General features: G+C 51.3%; 1 protein-coding gene across 1 annotated transcript in view; it reads left to right on the top strand.

Annotated features, from left to right (window-relative positions):
• EPG5 (ectopic P-granules 5 autophagy tethering factor) overlaps positions 1-15,472 on the top strand; it is a 92,841-nt gene extending 77,369 nt beyond the window's left edge. The window contains exons 39-44 of the mRNA XM_055126474.1: positions 449-593; positions 6,892-7,134; positions 8,626-8,842; positions 9,316-9,531; positions 11,504-11,618; positions 13,680-15,472. Coding sequence (XP_054982449.1) covers positions 449-593; positions 6,892-7,134; positions 8,626-8,842; positions 9,316-9,531; positions 11,504-11,618; positions 13,680-13,862 — 1,119 coding nt within the window. The 3' untranslated portion in view covers positions 13,863-15,472. The remainder of the gene's footprint in view (positions 1-448; positions 594-6,891; positions 7,135-8,625; positions 8,843-9,315; positions 9,532-11,503; positions 11,619-13,679) is intronic.
• Positions 15,473-21,227: the final 5,755 nt, after the last annotated feature.

Here is a 21,227-nt window from a genome sequence, read left to right as displayed (position 1 = left end):
TTGGGTGGAGCGCTGGGCCTTTGGCAGGGCAGGGACTCAGTTTGCCCCCATTCCCTACTAAAGTTCAAGAGGTCTGGACCTTGTGATAGCTGGGCCTCTCCAGAGTAACTCGGCTGCTTGGTAGCTCTCTGAGATGGGTCGTGAAGCTGGGCTGGTTCTCTGGCAGCGTGGGAAGAGTTGTCAGCCAGTAAACAGAGTATACCTAATGTTATTAATTTAGGGTAAAGGGAAGAGTGTGGTACTAAAGCTTGGGGGGGGGGGGAATATGGGTTTAGGGTGAGTGTTGCCATGTATGCCTGGATATGCCTCTCTGAGACCAAGGCTTTTGCCTCACTGGCCCCTGCTCGATTCTTCTGCCAGGGCAGGCAGCTCAGTGCCATGCTCTAGGGACATCACAGGTCCCCTTCATTTGAAGTCATCTCAGTGACTTTTTTTTTCTCATTGTCAGGATGCAGTTCCAAAATGCCAGGCCTTCATTCACCAGATGGTGCAGTTCCTGAGCTCCCTGGAACAGAGTGGGAAGATCACCTTAGCAGTCCTGGAGCAGGAGATGGCTAAGCTCCTTGACGATATCATTGTCTTTGACCCGCCTGGTAAGCGGCCGCCGGGAAGGGATGGATTCGCTGGTGCACGAATTCCTGCCCTGTATGGGGCAGCGTAGCTGCAGGTGAAGGTCAGGACCCTGTGCCAGGGGCAGAGGGTGAAGAGGATACAGATGGTAGGCCTGGAGGGTCAGAGTGCTTCAAGGTGGACAGGACTGGGTGTGCTGATTGGGCACTGACAGGGTAGGGCACTGCCCTGAGAGCCGTGTCCCCAATGTTCTGGCTTTAAACAGGGCAGGGGGCGCTTTGGGGTCATCCAGAGGCTTGTCCAGAAAGTTGGCCTGGAGAATGTAGGCTCCTGGCAGACCAGTGGCCTGGACCTCTTCTTCTGCTGAAGACTGTGGACTCAGAGGGTTGTCAGGAACCGAAGACTGGGCTGTGCAGTGAGGTGGCATACAAGCTCGACAGAGAGTAGGTTCGAGAGAGAGGAGGAGCCACCGGGTGCTCGCACACTGAAGCCAGTTGGCCAGGACCGCTTTGCCAGACCCTCGATGGGAAGTGGGGGGACACGAGCCAGGAAGCTGCCTAAGAGGGGCAGCTGGAGGCCATCCCAGGCAGGGCCAGACTAAGGAGGAGTGGGAGAGGAGACGCCCCTGTGTGTGGGCTGGTGCTGCGTCAGGTGTCCAGGCGGTAGGGGAGAGATGTCTCTTTAAACACCTGTAAGTCCACGCTGAGCCCTGCATGAGTTGCGGACTCTCACTACCGTTAGTGTTGGTTCTTGTTTTTTATCCCTCTACCTGGGACTTCTGTCAGAGTTGCTGTGGGCTGCCAGAGCTGCCAGCCCCAAGCCCCCTTTGGGCAAACCCACCCTCAGCTTACAGCAAAGGATAAATCAAGTTCTGCAAGGTGGCAGGAAGGGACCTCCAGCAGCTCAGCAGAAAGGGTCAGCAGAGTCACGTAAAGACTTGGGGCATTTGACCAACGCCTGTTTGATTTTATGTTTGGTCTGTTTTTGTTATTTTCCCCCTCTTTTCTTTTCTATTTTTCCTTTCCAGTTCTTATTTTCACACTGGGAGGTAGCATAGAGCTTAGGGCTGGTGTGTGACCCAGCTGGATTCCCAGGCTGCACTGGGCACAGCCTGCAGGACTGAGCTTGCTGGTGTGGCCCAGTGAAGGCCCCTGGTCCCTGGCACCACAGAGCCCGTGCAGCACCCTAGTGCTGGACCCTAGCACAAACGCCCTCCTAGCTGGATGCCCTCAGGAGCCGGCTCCTGGCCACCACCCTGGGAAATCCCTCTGCCCGCTTCCCCTACCTGCCCCCTCCCAAAGATAGTGGAAAAATTTGGAATAATTACTAAGAAAACACAAAACAGTACTTTTAGGCTTTTATTTCTTTACAAACAGTGTTTTTTTAGTATATGATTAAGAGGGCTGGAGCGATAGCACAGCGGGTAGGGCGTTTGCCTTGCACTTGGCTGACCCGGTTTCGATTCCCAGCATCCCATATGGTCCCCTGAGCACTGCTAGGGGTAACTCCTGAGAGCAGAGCCAGGAGTGACCCCTGTGCATCGCTGGGTGTGACCCAAAAAGCAAAAAAAAAAAAAAGTATATGATTAAGAGAGGTTTGAAAATATCTGAAATGTGTCAAGAATTGAACAAATATACAGACTCGAGAATTAAATTCTAGAAAAAAAATACTCAAAGTATATTTATAATTAAGCTAATTAAATCAAGTAGGTTTATTTAAATAATTAAATATCAAGTAAATTTGATCTGCCTTTAAAGAGAAAAACTAGTAAGCTTGAAAATGGATGGGCCAGTTGTGAGGATGCAGTGTGGAGAAGTAGGGAATACACAGTGAGGTCAGGGACGGGGAGGAGTACTGAGGGCTGAGATGATCCAGCTGAGAAGACCCATTGTCTCTTCAGAATCCCCGAGGCAGATGAAATTCAGAAGTGAGGGGTTTGGAGCGGGGGAAGCAGTAGCTGAAGAGTCTGCAAAGCGGAGAATTTTCTAGGCCTTTTAAAGGCAGTAATTGTTAGGTTCAGTACATCCAGCCCATCCTGAGTTAGTCCCTGTATTTGCAGTCGAAAACTGCAGTGACCCAGGTGGGTTAAAGCACTCATGCCCAGGAAGCAGAGACAGCTTCGTTCCTCAGCACAGCATTCATACTGCTCTGCATCCTCTTGGTAGCAATAAAGGAAGTTGTAAAACAGGGCAACAGCAGCTTCATTGTGCTGTGAGGAAGTGACTTATAACCTGGAATTGTAAACTAAGAAACTTTGAAGGATGTGGATGAAATAAAGGGATTTTCATGAAAAACTCACCATGGCTCTTTGAAAATCACAAAAAGGCAATAATGAGGCAGGTTTTTTTTTTTTTGTCTTTCTTTTTTACTTTTAGGCGGAAGTAGAGATCACAGGTTAAAGCTGTAATTGTAAGAAAGAAAAATAAACAGAAAAAGTGGTAAAACAGAGGTAAAATTTAAAAAATGCCCATGTAAAACTTTTTGGGGTTTGCAAAGCAAAAGCTCAAATAACAAGAGCTTAAGTATACCAGAGCTAGAAAGGAAGGTGAATAAAAGCATTATAAAGTTTTGTGTTGGGGTTATTTTTTATTTTGGGGTCTACCCGGTGTTGCCCAGGGCTCTGTAATCAGGAGTCATGCCTGGCAGTACTCGGGACCATAGAGGGTACTGGAGATTGAACTGGAATTTGCCACATGCAAGACAAGTACTTTAACGCTTGTATTCTATTTCTCATCCCTAAAACTTTAGTATTCTCACTGTCACTGTCACTGTCATCCTGTCGCTCATCGATTTGTTTGAGCAGGCACCAGTAACATCTCTCATTGTGAGACTTATTGTTACTGTTTTCGGCATATCCAGTATGCCACGGGTAGCTTGCCTGCTCTGCCGTTGGGGCACGATACTCTCGGTAGCTTGTTGGGCTCTCCGAGAGGGGCAGAGGAATCGAACATGGATCAGTGTCGTGAAAGGCGAACGCCCTAACGTGCTATCGCTCCAGCCCTTTAGTATTATCAGGGTGAAGAAATCAAGTATATATTGTGAGAAAGTATGCTTATAAAAACTATTTGAGAATAGGAATGTAGCTCAGTGGAAATACCTGCTTTACATGTTAAGGTTTGATCCTGGCAAAATATATACATACACATACACACAGAGAAAAATTCATTAAAATGGAAATAAAATGCATGAGGAGAGAGAGATTGAAAGGAATGGCCGAGAAAAGATAAGTCTCATGGAGAGGGTAAACTAAATATAACCAAACTAAGATGACATGTCAGTAAATATAAGTGATTGAGCCTTCAGGGTACTACTGTCAGGTGGGATTAATATCAAGAAACATCTGGCTTTGGGCCAGGGATGTGGCTTAGCAGTAGAGCATTTCCGAGGATTTTGTCCCCTGTACTGCAAAAAAACAGAAAGGACAAAACAAAGTAACATCCCATTTAAGCTGCTTGTAAAGAATACTTATAACACACAGGTTGAGGAAAATATCCGTGGGTTATATCATGTAAGAATCAGAACAGGAAGTGGCATGGTAGGACTGTGGGACAGTAATCATGTTAGGGACAGATTGTTTATAGTTTGTTTTCCTGTACTGACATTGCATGACCAAAAAAGTCGTAATAGGTATTAATAGCGATAGCCATTGGAAATTTTAAAAAGTTGAAAAGATAATATTTCTAAACTTACTCAAACCCAGCAACAAAGCAAATACATGTGGAATGGTTAGGAGACGTATGCCTAACCTCACTAACCATGTCCTAATCTGGCTTGAAGCGCCTCACAACTAATCCCAAAACACTGGCATCAAACAGACTACATATTCTAGCCACAGTGCAATGAATTTAGAAATCAGTAACAGAATATTAGCATGGAGGGAGTTATACATTGGAAATTAAGAAATAAATGTTTTAAGTAATGTCCAGATGAACAAATAGACGCCCAGAGGAACAATCGTAATAGAAATTTAAAATTTTGAGAATTGGATGTTAAAAAAAGGAAGTACCAAAACTTGCAGCTTAGATGGGACTTAACTTCCTGTCAGTTGATACTCCAATACAAATGTTCTACGGTGAAAATCAAATCAACTCAGCGTAGTTCATAGAAATTATAATAAAGCACAGCCAAGACTTTATAAGGAGGGAAATAACAAGGGAAAGATCATTGGGTAAAAATTAAGGATGAAGTAGAGTGAGTCGTAAATATACATGAAATCATGGGGCTGGAGCACAGCGGGTAGGGCGTTTGCCTTGCACGTGGCCAACCCGGGTTCGATTCCCAGCATCCCATATGGTCCCCCGAGCACTGCTAGGAGTAATTCCTGAGTGCAGAGCCAGGAGTAACCCCTGTGCACCTCTGGGTGTGATCCAAAAAGCAAAAAATAAAAATAAAAATAAATATACATGAAATCTGATAATTTCAGAGTGCAGTACTCAGAGTAATACTGGCAGCAGCAGTAGGGAGAGTGAAAGATGTCTTCCAAACCTCTGTGTTGTCTGAAAACCAACTAACATCAGTTGTAGAAAGAATAAGAAGTCATGGTATAATTTATCAGGAATGTAATGAGTACATGCCTTCCCAACTAGAAGGAAGAGGTTGTAGTCTGGAGGGAACAAATAGCATATAGTAAGAGTAGATTATATTCAATATAAATGAACAAACTCATCACATTGGTTAAAATAAGCCAAAAAAAAAAAAATCTAGTAGAACAAAAGAATGAACAACCCTTAAAAAACACAAAAGTTAAATTAAGTTAAAATTTGGTGAAAAAGATTATTTACACAGTATACATTTGAGAAAGTGCTAAGCCGTGCTACTAGTCATGACAGTGCAAATTAAGGTCTTTATGTCATATTACATATCTACCACAATAGCTTCGATTTTAAAAGATCTTAATGTCAAGTTTTGCTAAGGAATTACATCAATGTAATGCTTATATCTGGCCAAGCACAGAGTTAGTTGGCACAGCTGTTTTTAAAGTTGGCATCATCTACTAATTTTCATATAGAATAAAAATTTTGGGGGCCATACCCAGTAGCACTCAGGGATCACTCATAGAGGTGCTTGGGAAAACATGGGATGCAGTGGTCGCAGAGGGTTTGGCCACGTGCAAGGGAAGCACTTTGCCTCATGAACCATCTCTCTGGCCCCAAATCCTGACTTTTACCAAAAAAAAAAAAAAGCACTCCAAGAAAACAGTGACACTTGTCTTCTGCTACGGAAAACGTGAATGGTGCCATAGCTGTAGCTGTTCATCTCTCCACACTGGAGATGGGTGGTACTAGGGGGGTCCCTAGGACTATTACATTGGTACCGGGTATCACACTCCCGGTCCAACACGTGAACACTGCCTTTGAGCTGTCTCTCTGGCCCCTGGAGAGGAAGTCTATAGAAGGGGCATGGGGAAGAGTATTTACACACATGTACTGCTGTTACAACTCAGGTTTTATTTTCTGGAGTATGTCACATCAGGGTAGGGTGATTTCACCCGGACCAGTGAGTGAATTGGAGTGATGGGTACGCTGAAGGAGACCCCTCCCCCATTGATAGAAATGCTGGAACCTGGTGCAGAGCGCACATCCACAGAGTGCATCTGGCAGAGGAGGGCTCAGACTGGCTGGCAAAACTTAGGCCTGCATGAGTTGCTTCTTGCACGCTGTGAAGCGCTCACTCCCTTGGGATGGAGAGGGGCTCACTCTCAGTAAAGTAACTCTTTTGAGGGGCTCGCTCTCAGTAAAGGGCTTGTTTGCAGGTCTCCTGAAAAACTGACTTACTCCTTTTGTGTGTCTTCTGTTCTCTTTTTGGCCTCTTCATTTTTGAGAAGGATTCATTGATATTGTGAGCACCCATTTTTCTCATTCAAAAACTAAGACTTGAGTGTCTCTCTGAAAAACCTTTCAAAGGATCCTTCTTTCCTTCTCTGGTGAAGTCAAAACCTTTATTCCTTGAACATCCTCATGGAGCATTGGCGGCTGTGGCGGGTGGAGGAGGTGCTGTTCCAGTCACTTCAGCAGTGACAGCTGTCATCCCAGCCGCTGGCTTGCCCTGCGCACGGTTTCTTAAGTCTGGCAACAGTTGGCACCAGCTGGACACAGCGATTGTGACTCAGCTGCACTCTGTCTGAGGATGTTGGGGGTCAGTTCAGGACCACGCCCTAACCTGAGAAACAGAGTACCTCCTGAGCCTTTCTTCTGGGCCCTGCGACCAGGGCACACTTGAACTGTAGGGTCTGCCTGAGCAGCATTTAAGGCCGCCTGGATTGAGTTGAGGGTGTGCATGTCAGCCCGGGACACCTGGCTGAGTGTCTATGTTTCCCCCCAGACATGGACAGCCAGACCCGCCACATGGCCCTGAGCGGCCTCTTCATGGAAGTGCTCATGATGCTGAACCACGCCACTCTCCCGACGGCCGAGTTCCTGCGGGGCAGCGTCCGGACATGGATCGGGCAGAAGGTGCACGGGCTGGTGGTGCTGCCTCTGCTCACCGCAGCCTGCCAGAGCCTGGCTTCCGTCCGCCACATGGCCGAGACCACGGAAGCCTGCATCACGGCCTACTTCAGGGAAGGTGAGGGCCCATCAGCACAGGCTCCTGCTGGGCCCGCCCTTTGCAGGGTAGACGAAGCTTTCGGAGGAGAGGCCTTCCAAGGAGGCCTTTGCCGCTGTGTTTCTGTACGTGCTGTCTCAGCTCCCTGGTGCGTTTATCCTTTTCCTGGAGACCTGCGGTCAGTCGGCGTGAGAGCCGGCTCACACTGAGAACAGCTCTCGTCTGTCCATGTGACCGTGCTTCCAGGGGGCGCTCCTCACACTCCTTCCTCTGGTTATGTGGAAGGAGCCCTTTGTGACTCAGCATGCAGCCCACAGGGCCCGTCAGCAGTGCTGCGTGGCAGAATCGATAGAAGACCCGCTGTTCAGTTTCCCTGTTTATGTCACTTGTAAAGATGCATTTTCACAGATGTCTTTTCTTTTTTTCTTTTTTTTTTTTTTTTGCTCTTTGGGTCACACCCGGCAATGCACAGGGGTTACTCCCGGCTTTACACTCAGGAATCACCCTTGGCGGTGCTCAGGAGACCATATGGGATGCTGGGAATCGAACCCGGGTCGGCCTCGTGCAGGGCAAACGCCCTACCCGCTGTGCTATCACTCCAGCCCCACACAGATGTCTTTTCATTGTTTATTACATTCCCATCCCCTCAGCTTGCCTCCTTCGACCTTTTTTTTTTTTTTTTTTTTAAATTTTCCTTGTCACACCCAAAAATCACACCCACTGGGTTGCTGTCCGCCAGCTGTCTTGCTGGTGGGCTTGTGCTGGGCCATGTGGGATGGTGCTAAGGATTGAACTCATAAGGCAGGTGCCGCTGGCCCAGCCCCTAACCCTTTGTCACACTTCTTAAACTGCCACTCAGAGGTTATCCCACCACCTCCACACACCTTCCTGTTGTCTGTCAGGTTTCCTGCCTCTACACTCTGGGACTCGGGAAACCATCTGGTCTGGTTAGGAACGATTGTGCAGAACTGTTCTGAGTTCTGGTGCCCAGGCACACAGCACAGAACACACAGTGGCGAAGAAGAAGGGAATCGAGCAAGAATGCTGGGAAATGCCCTTACCCACCCCTGTCCAGCCCCAAGTAGCCCAGGTCCCCAGGGGATCAGGGGAGGTGTTGATCCCCTCAGCACCTCCAAGATCACCACCTCAGTTGGGCGCATCATCAAAATGGTTTGTTTGGTTTTAACTTATGAAGCACTTTCAAGGATTTTCGTCAAGATATGCCTCAAATTAAGCTTTGCTCAGTAGGCATACAGATAGCTAGAGTAGTTTAACTTCCCTTGGGAAAGCCTACATATTCCTGACATGCCTAAGTGTGATATGAATGAAGGTAAGACTCAGAAGTGGCTGGTCAGGCAGGGTGGTCACCTGGTCTTTCAGGCTCATCTTCGGAGGCGCAGGTGAGGTGACTTAAGGAGGGCCGGCCTACATTAAGCTCACGAGGAGGTGAGGGTGGTCACCTGCTGGGCTGCGATCCTGACGCTACTGTTCCCTGCCCTGCTCCGTCTGCAGACTTGCTCCATCAGAGCCCAGGCTGGGGCCCCATCCTGGTGTCACTTCAGGTGCCCGAGCTCACCATAGAGGAGTTCCTGCAGGAGTGCCTGAACCTGGGCAGCTACCTCACGCTCTACGTCTACTTGCTTCAGCGTTTGAACAGCGAGCAGACGCTGAGGAACGAGATGAAAGTGCTGCTCCTCCTAAGCAAGTGGCTGGAGCAGGTGTACCCGAGGTAGGTTGGTCTCTGGCTGTGCCTGCACGCCCTCCCTGCCCTCAGAGGACCGGAGGCTTCCCAGAAGTGCCCAGAGTCAGGGGCTGCCCAAGCAAGGACCAGCTGAGGCAAGTGCTGGGGTACAGGGCCATTGTGTAGGAAGATTCTAACTTGCACGAGCTTTGCTGAGCAGGTTTTTACTTCTTAAAGCAGACTTTTGGGAGCACCAGTCTCGGCTTCCTCCCTGTTGAGGGCCCCTGTGTCTGCCTGTTGGGGATTACGGGAAAGAGCAGAAAGCGCCTTGGATAGAGGCATAGAGCTCAGGAAGTGACAGCCTCACGGTCCCCTGGTGACTGATACTCTGGCGCATTCGCCTGAGCCCTGAGAGTACTGTACGTCCCCTAAATGAAAATACCACTGTAGACTTGTCGGGTTAAGTGGGAGCGTCCCCAAACCTACTGCTGTGACTTCCTCTTCCTCTTGGCCCCGCCCAGCTCCACAGAGGAAGAGGCCAAGCTGTTCTTGTGGTGGCACCAAGTCCTGCAGCTGTCCCTGGTCCAGGTGGAGCAGAGCGACACGGTTCTGACTGCGTCTGTCATTCGGATTCTGCTCCTGCTACAGAGCCGGCAGAGCCTGGTGGCGGAGGAGAGGCTCAGCTCTGGGCTCCTGGGCGCGATTGGCCTGGGCCGCAAGTCGCCTCTGTCTAATAGGTAGGGAAGCACCTGCCACTCCTTCCAGCTCGGACCCCCCGGGGGGATGCTCGGGTCGATTCTTAGGAGCTAGGACCCCACCCACGCCCAGACAGCAAGGGAAAAAACAGAGGTGGGTTATAGTGACATAGTTTTTAAAAACGTGTTCATTTATTTCTCATTAAAATAACTACATGTTGTGGAGGCCAGGGGGAGTGTGAGAGAGGTAAGGTCCTTGCTTTGCATGGGGCAGTGGCCATGACCCTGCTTTGAGTCCCCAGCACTGTATGTGGTTCCCAGAGCATCAAGCTACTTGAATACTACTGAGTGGGGTCCCTTCTCTCTAACTTAAAAAAAAATTTTTTTTTTTTTTTTTAGGTTGAGATGTTTTTAGTGTATCTTGAATAGAGTGTCTTGTGCTAAATAGACACTCTGGGTTTCTTTTGGACTCTGAGCCAGTGGTGTGCAGTGGGAGGTTGAGTATAGGCAGATGAGCACTGTACTGTGCTCGTACAGTACAGTGGCACAGGTCCTAGCCAGGGAGGGGGAACTCGGCCTACCAGAACTGTGAAGCCAAGATGAGTGAAAGTCAACAGATGAGAAGAGTTGATAATGAGAAACCAGTCTAGGTTCGCCTTGCTGAGAAATTCCAGGGCATGAAAGAATTTGCCCCAAGGCTCCCATTTTATCGCCTGGTACTTACTTGTGTCATGGTTTTCTTTTCAAGCTTGTTTCTTGTCTTGTTGAAATGACCGTTCTCATGCAATTTGATTTTGATTTTGGCATTGTTCTGGAACATCCCAGCCTGTCGTTGCACCTTTGGAACCACCAGGTTCTTGCCAGTCAACACCATTATTATTATTATTATCATTATTATTATTATTATTAGAGTGGGGTTTGGGCCACACCTGGCTATGCTCAGGGATCTAACCTGGGGAGGGGCGCCCCCTATCCTTTCACACACAGCCCTTGGAGCTATTTCTCTAGCTTTTAACAACTTTTTCCCCATTTGGCAGGGCGGTGTGATTTTGGTTCACTTAAAGTATGAGCAAGTACATATAACATAAGACTCATCTCGATAAGGCTTTCAGCATGCAGTCAGCAGTATATATACACAGGGGGTCCCAGCAGGCCTCAGTGCCGAGCCCAGAGCATTTTCATCACCCGAAGGATGTTTTTGGCCCCATAAGCAGTGCCACTCAGTCTCGCCTGCTTGCCTGCGTCTCTGACAGCCACTCCTCAGCTTTCCCTCTTAACAATACCCTGTTCCGGACATTTGTCTAAATGGAATCATAAAATATATGGCCTTTCATTACTGTCAAGTTCCAGGACTCATCCATATTTTAGCTTGCATCAATACTCCATTCTTTTTTATGACCGACTCATATACCATTGTTGAGTAGGCCTCATTAATGGACCTCTCAGACATCTGGAAATCTTCCTTCTCCTGTCTCCTGTGATTAGGCCTGCTGTGAAATTCATCCATCAGTTTTTGCTAGAAAACATTCTCAGTACTTTGTAGTCTGTGCCCAGGAGCCGAGTTCTAGGTCAGAGGGTTGACTTGAACTGTCAAACTGTGTTTTGTAATGCTTGTAGCATTTTTCACATTCTTGCCAGCTGTGCCCGAGACTTCTGATTTTTCCAGATATTTGCTAAGAGGTGTTTTTTGTTGTTGGAGGGTGGGGGGTTGGTGTCAGATGGGTCATGCTTTTTGTCACGCTACATAGTGTTAGGGATCAGATCTGGGGAAATGCCAGCACATACTTCAGCCCTTTGAGCATCTCCCCAGCTCCTTTCCAGTACTTCCATTCATGAGTTTGGCTGACATTTGCACTGGGGGGTGATGATAGAAGGCCGGGATATATTCTCGGTTGTATTTAAGTTTTTTTCTGGAAAGGACTGATAGCAGTGGGTCTGTTGGTGGGTCTGCTTTCACGGGCTGCCTCACCTCAGTTGCTGACTCTCAGCCCTTTGCTTGGTCTCCCTCACTCAGGTTCCGCGTGGTTGCCCGAGGCATGGCCGCCTTCCTCTGCGTTCAGGTGCCTGCCGAGGATCAGATCCGCCTGAAGCCTGGCACTGAATTGCACCTGACGCCGAAAGCTCAGCAGGTCAGTCAAAAGCTTGACATGGGTCTGAGGAGTAGACGTGTCTGCCCTGGCCTTCCCTGGCGCGGAGGGAGCTGGAAGCTTAGTCGTTCCCGAGGGCCACGGTGGTTTCTGGGCACACACAAGAGCGTGCTCCGGTGTGCCCTCCTCGTGGGAACCCGGTTACCTGGGGTCCTGGCCTTGCATTCTAGACAGTTTGAAGCAAGGCCATGGGCAAGCCGGGCTGGGAGAGAGTTTGGCCCCAGGAACAAGGCTGCCGTGGGCCAGGAGCTGGCACTGACGAGGCCCCAGCCGAGTGCCGTGGAGGCTAGTTGAGCTGTTGCTCATCGCCAAGGAAATGGCTCCCAGGGGGAAGGACTCACACGGACCCCTTGCCAGCCCCCACCTCTGGGCCTGGAAAGCACAGAAGACACGTAGCGCGGGCCTGGGCCTGTAGCTCTGCGTTGGTCAGGCTGACTGGGTGCGGAGCTTCCATGTGAGATGAGGGCTAGGACCCTCGAGCGCTCAGCACACTGGGCACTGCTCTGAGTTTAACTGGGCTTGAGCGAGTCTCCCGGCTTCCTTCTCGGACCCCCACAGGTACCCTGTGGCACAGCAGCTTCTGTTTTCCCGGTTTTGTGGGTGAGGAAAAGGACTCCGAGAGACTTGAGTCATTGGTCCCGAATGGCAGCTGGGCCGAGCGAGGGGGCACTCACCGGGCCCGTGGCCTCAGCCCTCTGCAGTTCTCTCTCGGGTGTCAAGCGCTCAGACCCCCGTCGCTGCTCTTCTTCAAGGTCTGTGGCGCTGGGCATGAGAGAGCAGGCAGCGAGGCCTCTGTCTGCAGGCCCGTCCAGTCCCGCTGCTTGTCTTGTCTGCTGGGACCGCCACTGCTGGAGGAACTGTCCCAAGGGGGTGGACTAGCCCCCTGGGGGTGATAGGGGAGTCTGTGTCCAGGTCATCTGCTGTCCTGAGTCCCCGTGTCCCCGTTGCCCAAGTTCCTTTAGACCTACCGTGGTAGCTCCCATGCCGGCCCATCTGTGCTCGTCTTTCCAGAGGTTACTCCCACCATGCACCACCTCAGCACTGGATTTTAGCAAAGACGGGGAGAGGGAGATGGGGGGTGCTAGTTAATGGGGGTGCCTCTTTCTGCTCCTGCCCTTAGAGGGAACTCTGTCCACACTGGTTAACTCAGCACAGAATCCTGTTGTTTGATTGGCACCCTAAGAGTGCTTGCTGTCCTCAGCCTCCCGAGACTTTAGTTGTAAGCCTCCAGCTCAGTTTCTATCCGTAAGATCATGACCTTTACTGGGCCAACCAGATGCCTTCTTTCACCCTCTAGCCCAGCAGCCTCCCTAAGGGAGAGGAAAGGGGAACCCCGTGGGAGTAGGAGGGGCCCTGCTGATGAGGGGAAGCATCCCGAATCCTGGGGGCAAGTGACCTGGTGGTTGCAAACCCATTCACCCCACCCTCAGGGGCCTGTGTTTCCCTCGTGTCCGTATTCTTCGTAGTTCAGTCTTTTTCTCTTCTCGTCTGGTGGTAAAGGGAGATACAAGTTCCTTTTCATCATCCTGAGGGGAGCCAGGAGACATTTTCTTTGTGATTTGCATGTTGTGGTCTGGCAGAAGTTGGAGGAACGGGATCTGAGCTTGGTGCTTGGGGGGCTGCTAAGCCCTTTGCTTTGCCCTCAGTAGCCCCTCAACACTTTGTTGGGACAGCACTGGCCAGGCATGGCGGGGCGCTATCCTGTGACCTGGAGCACACCTGGCTTCTCTCAGGCAGCATGCCCGGGGCTGTCCACCTGGAGTCCTGGGCACGGGAGCAGGGGAGGGGGAGGGGACCAGGCAATGCCTGGTGCCACCTAGGCTCTCCAAGGGGAGGCTGGGGAACACATCTGGGTGCCCAGATGAGGAAATGTCAGATGCTTGACGTGTGGTCCCCCCTAGTGGCTAACCAGTTCTGCCTTTGGGACTCTAAGTCCAGCTCAGAGGGCTTCCCGAAGGCCCATGGTTATGCCAGTGGCTGACACTGGAAGGCTACAAGCTTGGTATCTGCAGTATTAACCCTCTCGTCTCCCGTGTCTTGTAGGCCCTGAATGCACTTGAGTCCCTGCCATTGAGTAAGCAGTACATGGAGTACCAGGAGCAGATCTCCCAGGCCGCTCACTTCATCCGGCAGCCTGGCCACTGCCTCCAGGACGGAAAGAGCTTCCTGGCTCTCCTGGTGAACTGTCTCTACCCGGAAGTGCACTATCTGGACAACATCCGGTAGCCCCCAAGACTGTCTCCATTTACATGCCCCTCAGAGGACCTGGGAAGCCCTGGGTCTCTCTGCTGTGCATGGATGCCTGGATCTGTGCCAGGGGCTGCAAGCTGCTCTGTCCCCTGAGCTGGGGCATGCAGCCCCCACTGGGTACCGCTGCTCACAGTGAAGCCTGGCTCACGTGCAGGGCACCCCAGGGAGGCTGGCTTGTGCAGCTCCACCTGCGGCCCCCTATTTCACCTTATACTCAGGACTCCTTGCACCAGACCTCACTGCTCGGGGAATTCCATAGAATCCTCACCCGGGACCCCCGACTGATGCTCCATCAGAGTCAGAGATGCTTTGGCAGGCTCTGCATCTCTCACGCGGGGGGAACTGCATGGGCTCTCTTAACGGGAGATCAGAATGCAGGGTCCTGGTCAGTCATCTGAGACATGGCCCCCTGGATCTTGATGCTTAGGGCTGGGCAGAGGGAAGGACCCATCCATGTCCACTAGCGCGCCTCCTGGCACCATTGTCACCCGCCTCCTGAGGGCACCCTGTGGTGTTCTGAGCTCACTGCAAAGCCTTCCTGTGGGAGGGTGAAGGAGAAGAGACAGGGAGGTTCCCTGCCCAGAGCCAGCGTCCACCATCGAAGGCGACGCTAAGGTAACTTCAGACAACTCAACTCTTGGTGAGTCCAGGCTGCAGTACTGTGGTTGCTGCAGCCGCCAGGCAGACGATAGGAGCTTGATTCTGGCTCCTTCTTAACTCTTCACTCCACAGTGTAGCCTGGAGGGAGTTAGCAAACCTGCCGAAATCTGCTCCACGGCGTGTGGAGCAGGGCAAGAGACTTGGCAGAGATGTGGCCTCTTACCAGGAGCCCCGCACCTTCTGGGACCCACAGTCCCACTTTTATCCTTCGTCCTGCACTTGGCCTGCTCTTTCCTTAGGGGGAAACTAAGGAATTTGTTTGACTCCGGTCATTATATTTGTCATTCGGTGGGCTCAGCATGGATTTCGTTTCTCTAGCAGGCCTAGTGCTCTGCTGTCGATGAGTTCATTGACCCACACGATCTGAGTGCTTTTGGGAGACGGGGCTCTACCATGCTTCAGAGTATGTCTCTCTTCCTTCCTGAGTGCTGCTTCCAATGTTTGGAAGCCTGTAGAAGCTGCTGCCTTTTTTTTTTTTAAATACTTCCTGAGTTGGATGAGAAGATTCTGCCTCGTTGACATGCTGAGATGAAGGTCATCTCTGTCCCTTAGCCTCCAGCTCTCCTTGCTGGCCGTGGCCATCCCGGAGAGGAGGCACTTGGCTCAGAGCCTCTCCAGGGGTGTTTCCTCCTCTCTGAGCAGCCGTCTGCCCCCCTGCAGTGTGGAGGGAACCCTCTGAAGCTGCGGACAGCTTGCTGTGCTGGTTCAGCATCAAAGAATTCCCGTCAGGGAGTATTCTGTGTGCTGCATCCTTTGAGGAGGATGCAACGATCAGTACCCTAGAATGTGAACATTTTGAGTGACAGTATATCCACTTTAAAGAAAAATTATGCGGAATCTGTTCATTTTTGAAGGTTTATAATATTTATAATGTATTTGGTCTGTAAGGATGATTAAAAAAAAATAAAATCAATCTTTGGTTGTAGCCTCTAAGAACCTATTTTTTAGGGCTCTCTTTCCCTGTGTCTGTTCATATGCTCATGAGGTGATTTCAGTGGGTGAAGCTGATAGATTTTCATGGCCGATGTCATCTCATGTGTCTGAACTGTAACTGGATTATCGGTCAGTAAAAGTGCTTCCTTTCTACTCCGTCTTTCACTGTTTGACTGTGGGAAGGTTTCCCCACCGAGTGAACATCAAGTCCCAGCATTGACCCTGTGTGGCTGGGAGGCCAGGAGAGCATGTCCACCTACGGGCCTGTCAGCAGGAAGCCAGGAGAGCGTGTCCACACACCTGCCATCAGCAGGAGGCCGGGAGGCCCAGAGAACGTGTCCATGCGAGGTGAGGAGAGTGTAAACACGCGCGTGCCCGTCAGTAGGCGCCCACCCTTCCCTCTCCTGAGGGAGCTGGTGGCTTCCCCGCAGGCACTGAGGGGGTGCTTGTGGGCTCCCCAGGAATGCTCTTGGTTTGTGCCCTTTCTTCGCCCGTTTGGGTTGGATTAAACCCCACTGGCCTGACTAACAGTGGGGGTGGGGTGCGGCCTGTCGGGGTGCTGTTTGAGGTCTGTTTCCTCCGATGGGCTCTGGGCTAGAAAGCGCTGGGAAGAATCTGAGCTCTCGTGGTGGCATCATTGCCCCCTCCCAAGGAAGTGGCCTGTGCTCCTTCCCAGGACCAGGGTCCAAGATCATTCAGGGTGCTGTAGGGACCCCTGGATCAAGCAGGGCCAGATTGGGAGGTACAGGGGCTGCTGCCACAGACTTTGCTCATGCTGGCCAGAGAAGGGAAGTGGCCATCAGCTGATGGACAGTGCTTGCTCGGCGGCTCTACCTGGATCCCTCACACACTGAATCCCCCTGCACCCCACCTTCTGCTGGTCGGATTTGGCAGGCACAGCTGTCAGGGTCCTGCAGGTGGGTCTGCTCGGTGCCCTGCCAGGACTCGGAGCTCCCAGGAGCCTGAGGCGAGGCTCCATCCTAGCTCTCATCAGTTGCTTGGTATAGTCACGCCTGCACCCTCCCTCTGCCCTTCCCCGGCCCTTGTGCTGAGTTTCAGTTGGTTGAGTTTAGGAGAGTCTCATACAAGAAATTGACCCTCTTCCCCCCCACCCCCTAATCCAGTGCTCGTTCAACCATGTGTCACCCCCTTCATCACTGTCCATGCTGCCCAGCACAGCCCAGCTGCCGCCTTGAGGTGTGAAAGCATCTCTGCTGCCCAGGGGAGTTGGAATTTTAAAATAAATTATGCTTGTAGCAAGCAAATACTGGAGAACTGTGACTTTGAAAGTCCTTGGGGACATCATGGACTCATTTAGTCCCACCCTTTACTGGCTTGGGTCTGCAGTCTGACCTTCCCCTTTGCCCCCTCCCTGGATGGGCAGTTCTGGCCTCAGAAGACTCGCTCACTAGCCCTTACCTGATGACTGAGCAAGAGGACCAAGACCATGAAGAACGTTTATTCAGGTTCAGGCAACAACTGCAGGAACTTCGTGCAAGGGAAGAGGTGGGCCGCAGACGGTGTGGGATGCTGGCTGAAGGCTCTGCACGTGCTGAGGCTGTCCTGGGAGAGGGGATTGGCTCATAGGCCACGTAAAAGCCGCGGAGGGGCCCTTTGGTGGTGGCGGCGCTCTGCAGGCTGTGCTCTGACCCACGAAGCTACCAATGGGCATCTTCCCCGTGTTCTCGTGGCTTTCCTGTTCAGAGGGGCCCACTTTCCTGTCTGCCCCTGCCTGCCCGCCTCTGTCCTTGCCCCCACGCCTGACCCTACCACTGCCCCAGTGGACCTTTTCCGGCCAAATGCCCAGTGTCTTCTCCCTCCTCTTGCCCCACCACACCTACCATGGGGGAGGTGCCCGTGTTATTCGAAGACTGCAGGACACGGGGCACCAGGCCCAGACCAAGTTGGCACTCAGCTGCAGGTGGCCAGAGATGATGTGTCCTCACCCCAGACCTCAGCCTGTTCCTGGCCAGGGACTTGGTCGCTAGTGTGGACTGAGCACCGACAGTCCCGTGGACACTCGGTGGTACTGGCCCTCACGTTCAGCCAGCCGCCTGCAGACATGAACTGCACATGAGCGTTGCCCACCAGGCTCCCCTCCCCGTGTATGCGGATCCCATGAAAGTCTCTGAGGAGGGAGTCATCAGTCATTTTCCTGCTTTCACTCATTTCCTACTCACCTAACTGGGCCTTTATTAAGCAAAATGGATAGTGTGGTGCTGGAAGTAAGCAGGTTGGTTTAAACAAAAGCATCTGTGTGAGCCTCCGGTGAGTGGAGCAAACCCCCCCCCCCCCCCCGTGCTGGCAGCTTTGTTCTGGTGTATGAGGGTCCTCCTGCATTATAGGGGTCTCTTAGGAACTGGGACCTAAGTTCCTTTTAGGCTGGACCCAGTCCTGGTTCCTCATGGCAAAAATCTGAAAGAAAACAAAACTACTCTCTATATTTTAGGATAATGACTGACATAGGCAGGTAGACACTGACATAGGCAGGTAGACAGGGAAAGTTAGGCAATGAAATGAAAGTTAGGTCAACAAAATTTTGGGAAGGAAACAAAATCTGGTAAGAGCAGACCCTGAGGAAATTTGACCCCTTGCCAGGAAGGAAATTCTCAGTACCCTCAGACACCTCTGTATGTGTATGTGTGTGTGTGTGTGTGTGTGTGTGTGTGTGTGTGAGTGAACTGGTTAATTTTTTATTTTTTTATTTTTTATTTGAATCACCATGAAACAAGCTGCAAAGCTTTTAGGTTTAAGTCTCAGTCATACAGTGATCAAACACCCATCCCTTCACCAGTGCACATGTTCTACCACCAAGAACCCCAGTATACCCCCCATCCCACCCCCCACCCTGCCTGTATGGCTGATGATTTTCACATCTGTATCTCTTAATCCGATTAACTTTAGTGATTCAGCCCAGTGAAGACTCCAGAACTTTTCGAACCAAGAACTAAGATAACCTGAGAAGGGCCTATAAAACCCAGTCCAGAAGCCTGTTCAAGGCTCTCGCCACCCTTGGAGAAGCTGTGTTATTCTCTCTCACTCACTCACTCACTCACTCTCCCTCCACATCCTCAAAAGCCCCCCAAATAAAATCGGTTTTACTTCACTGCTTGTCTACTCCTGAAGCTCTTTTCTGTGAGACGAGGCAAGAACCCCAAAAACCTTGGATAAGGCCTGGGACGGGTTTCTCCTTTCCTGCAAAGAGCAAATTTGTGCTCCAGCCTAAGTCCGTGGCTCCCTGAGAAATCAGGTGGTGGGGATCAACTCCCGTGCCTGGCGGACCAAGAGGACTTCAAGTGTGGCCCGACGGCCACCTTGTGGGGCAGGTGGGGCTCAGGCCCATGCTGAGCAGGGGCTGGTCACAGACTTTACCAATCCTAGTCTTCCCAGTGGGTCCCAGGTGGCAGAGGCGAGTGGGAGAAGGTGACTGTCTTCCTCCTGACTCACGTGAGCCATCTGTGGGGTCCACTGACATCAGTATCACTAAAAAATATTCTTGAACATAACTTGTCTTTTTCTTCATAGTATTTTTGATTTTGGATCACAGCCAGTGACCTCAGGGGACCTTAGGCGGTGCTGGGGATTGAACTCGGTTTGGTTTTGTACAAGCAACCACCCTAGCTGCTGTTATTATCTCTCCAGTCCCAGTATTTCTGTTTTTCATTTAACTTTTTGGATGTGTTATAAGAAAAAACTTTTTTTTTTAAACATACCCATGACATCTGCCACTCAGCCTCAGAATTGGCCTTTTTTATCTTCCAGTGGCAAGAAGTACTATTTATCACTCAAGTGGCAAGAAGTACTAGGGAAGTGTCAGCTCCTTTGCCTCCCCCAACGTCTATTGCAACTTTCCAAGCCACTTTATTTGGGTGACTAAATGTGCACTAGTTACTTCCTACTCATTGTTCAGCATTGTACACGCGAGTACAAATGATGCGTTTCTACAGAATGAGAAACAGGAAGAAAAGAGCATTAGTTAAGTAAACTTGTACAAAGAAATGAGGTTCCTGTTTAATTTACACGTGGCAGACACATCCCGTTTTTGGCAAGTTGCCTGCTGGGCCCTTTCATGCAGAAGTCACGGTAAGGAAAATGTAAAACTAGAAAGGTCACTGTGGGCAGGCTGTTCTCTGACAGTTCTGTGCAGGAGGCCTCTGGTTTCCAAGAGAAGTGAAACTGGCAGGAGTGTGGGGCAGGTGGGGGCGGGGGAGGTAAAGAACTGGCACAGATGGGCCTGAGAAATAGAGTTAAGGCTTTGCATGCGGGCGAGCCCACCTCAAACCCTGGCGCCCCATATGGTCCTTTGAGCATTGTGCAGAGCCAGAATAAAGACCCCAGCACTACCAGGGCTGGCCCAACTGTCCCCCCAAACTGGCATACATAGTTCCTAGTGACCTTGGAAGCTCAGGAGGACCCCCAAAGGTCTGTAATGAGGCTGAAACCATGGTGGGATAAGAGGGGTACATGATGCCTCAGTCTCCCACTGTCTGTGTGTGGGGCTGGATGGGAAAGAGGGATACAGCAAGCCAAGTGGGTGCAGGGTCTTCTTTGGAAGCCCCCTGCAGTGGTGGGGGCCAGGGAGGGCCAGGGACTTTGTCATCACCCACGAACCTTGCCTGGTTTATGGGCCATGGTGGGTGAGGGGCTGACATCAGTTGGGGATCCCTCTTGCCGCCCCCTACCCCCACCCCCAGACCAGGCTCCTAAAGGTGGTGTGTGTCTCCCTGCCCCGTCTGGGTTTGGCCACCCTATCCAACCTGCACGGCAGAGCCTGGCAAACTCCCCGTGGTGTATTCGATATGCCAAAACCAGTAACAATGATGGGTCTCATTCCCCTGACCCGAGAAAGAGCCTCCAATGTGGCACTGTTGGGAAGGACAAGTTGAGAGGCTGCTAAAATCTCAGGGCGAGGACGAATGGAGATGTTACTAGCGCCCACTCGAGCGAATCGATGAACAATGGGATGACAGTGATACAGTGATCCAACCTGAACTGCAGGTTGGAAAGTGGCTTGGAAGCCCCTTGTCCCCCTCACAGAAACACACCCCACGACATGCTGCCGGAATGTGGCTCTTGGAGGGTGAAGACTCAAGATCTGCCTCCACGATGGCCTTCTGCACCTTCCTGTCCTGCTTGGGCTTCCTTTACTGCCTGAAAGTATGTGGGCGGGGGGGTAGCCCCGCAGCCCTGGTCTGGAAGTCTGGGTGACCTGCTCTATCACTGGGCCTTCCTCCATCTTTTTGATGAGTCTCCAACCCTTTTCCCTTCTCCTCTTCCCCTACTCGCACCCCCTGCTCCTCCTCCTGCTCCGGGGCTTTCCTGGGGACCCTCAGCAGTATCCAGCAACCAGGACTCGGGCCCAGACTCCAGGGGATGAATGTCGAAGGCCACCCCAGGGGGCCCCTCCTCCTGGAAGCCTTCTTGGAGTGAGTCGGCCTCTCTTGCTTCAGCACCCACAAACCGTCCTGTGCCGCCTTCATGGAAGTCATCATATTCCTGCATTCCTGTCTCCCTCAGAGGGGCTGCTCTGCCCGCACTGGGTGAGAGCAGAGGTTCCGGACTCACCCACCTTACCTTGCCCCTTTGCAGGGGTTGGGGAGGGGGAGAAGAGGGGAATTTACTCAGCAGCCCCTGGAATTTTTTTTTTTTCACAAAAACACTTTTATTTGAGGGGCATAGTCTGCCCTGAGAAGCTTCCAATCCCCACACCCGCTGACAGCCGGAGGGTGGATGGGGGGTGTGGGGGTC

This window comes from Sorex araneus, chromosome 2 (assembly GCF_027595985.1).
Source record: "Sorex araneus isolate mSorAra2 chromosome 2, mSorAra2.pri, whole genome shotgun sequence".
NCBI lineage: Eukaryota > Metazoa > Chordata > Mammalia > Eulipotyphla > Soricidae > Sorex > Sorex araneus.
The sequence above is the reverse complement of the archived record's forward strand: the minus strand, read 5'-3'. Positions and strand labels throughout refer to the sequence as shown.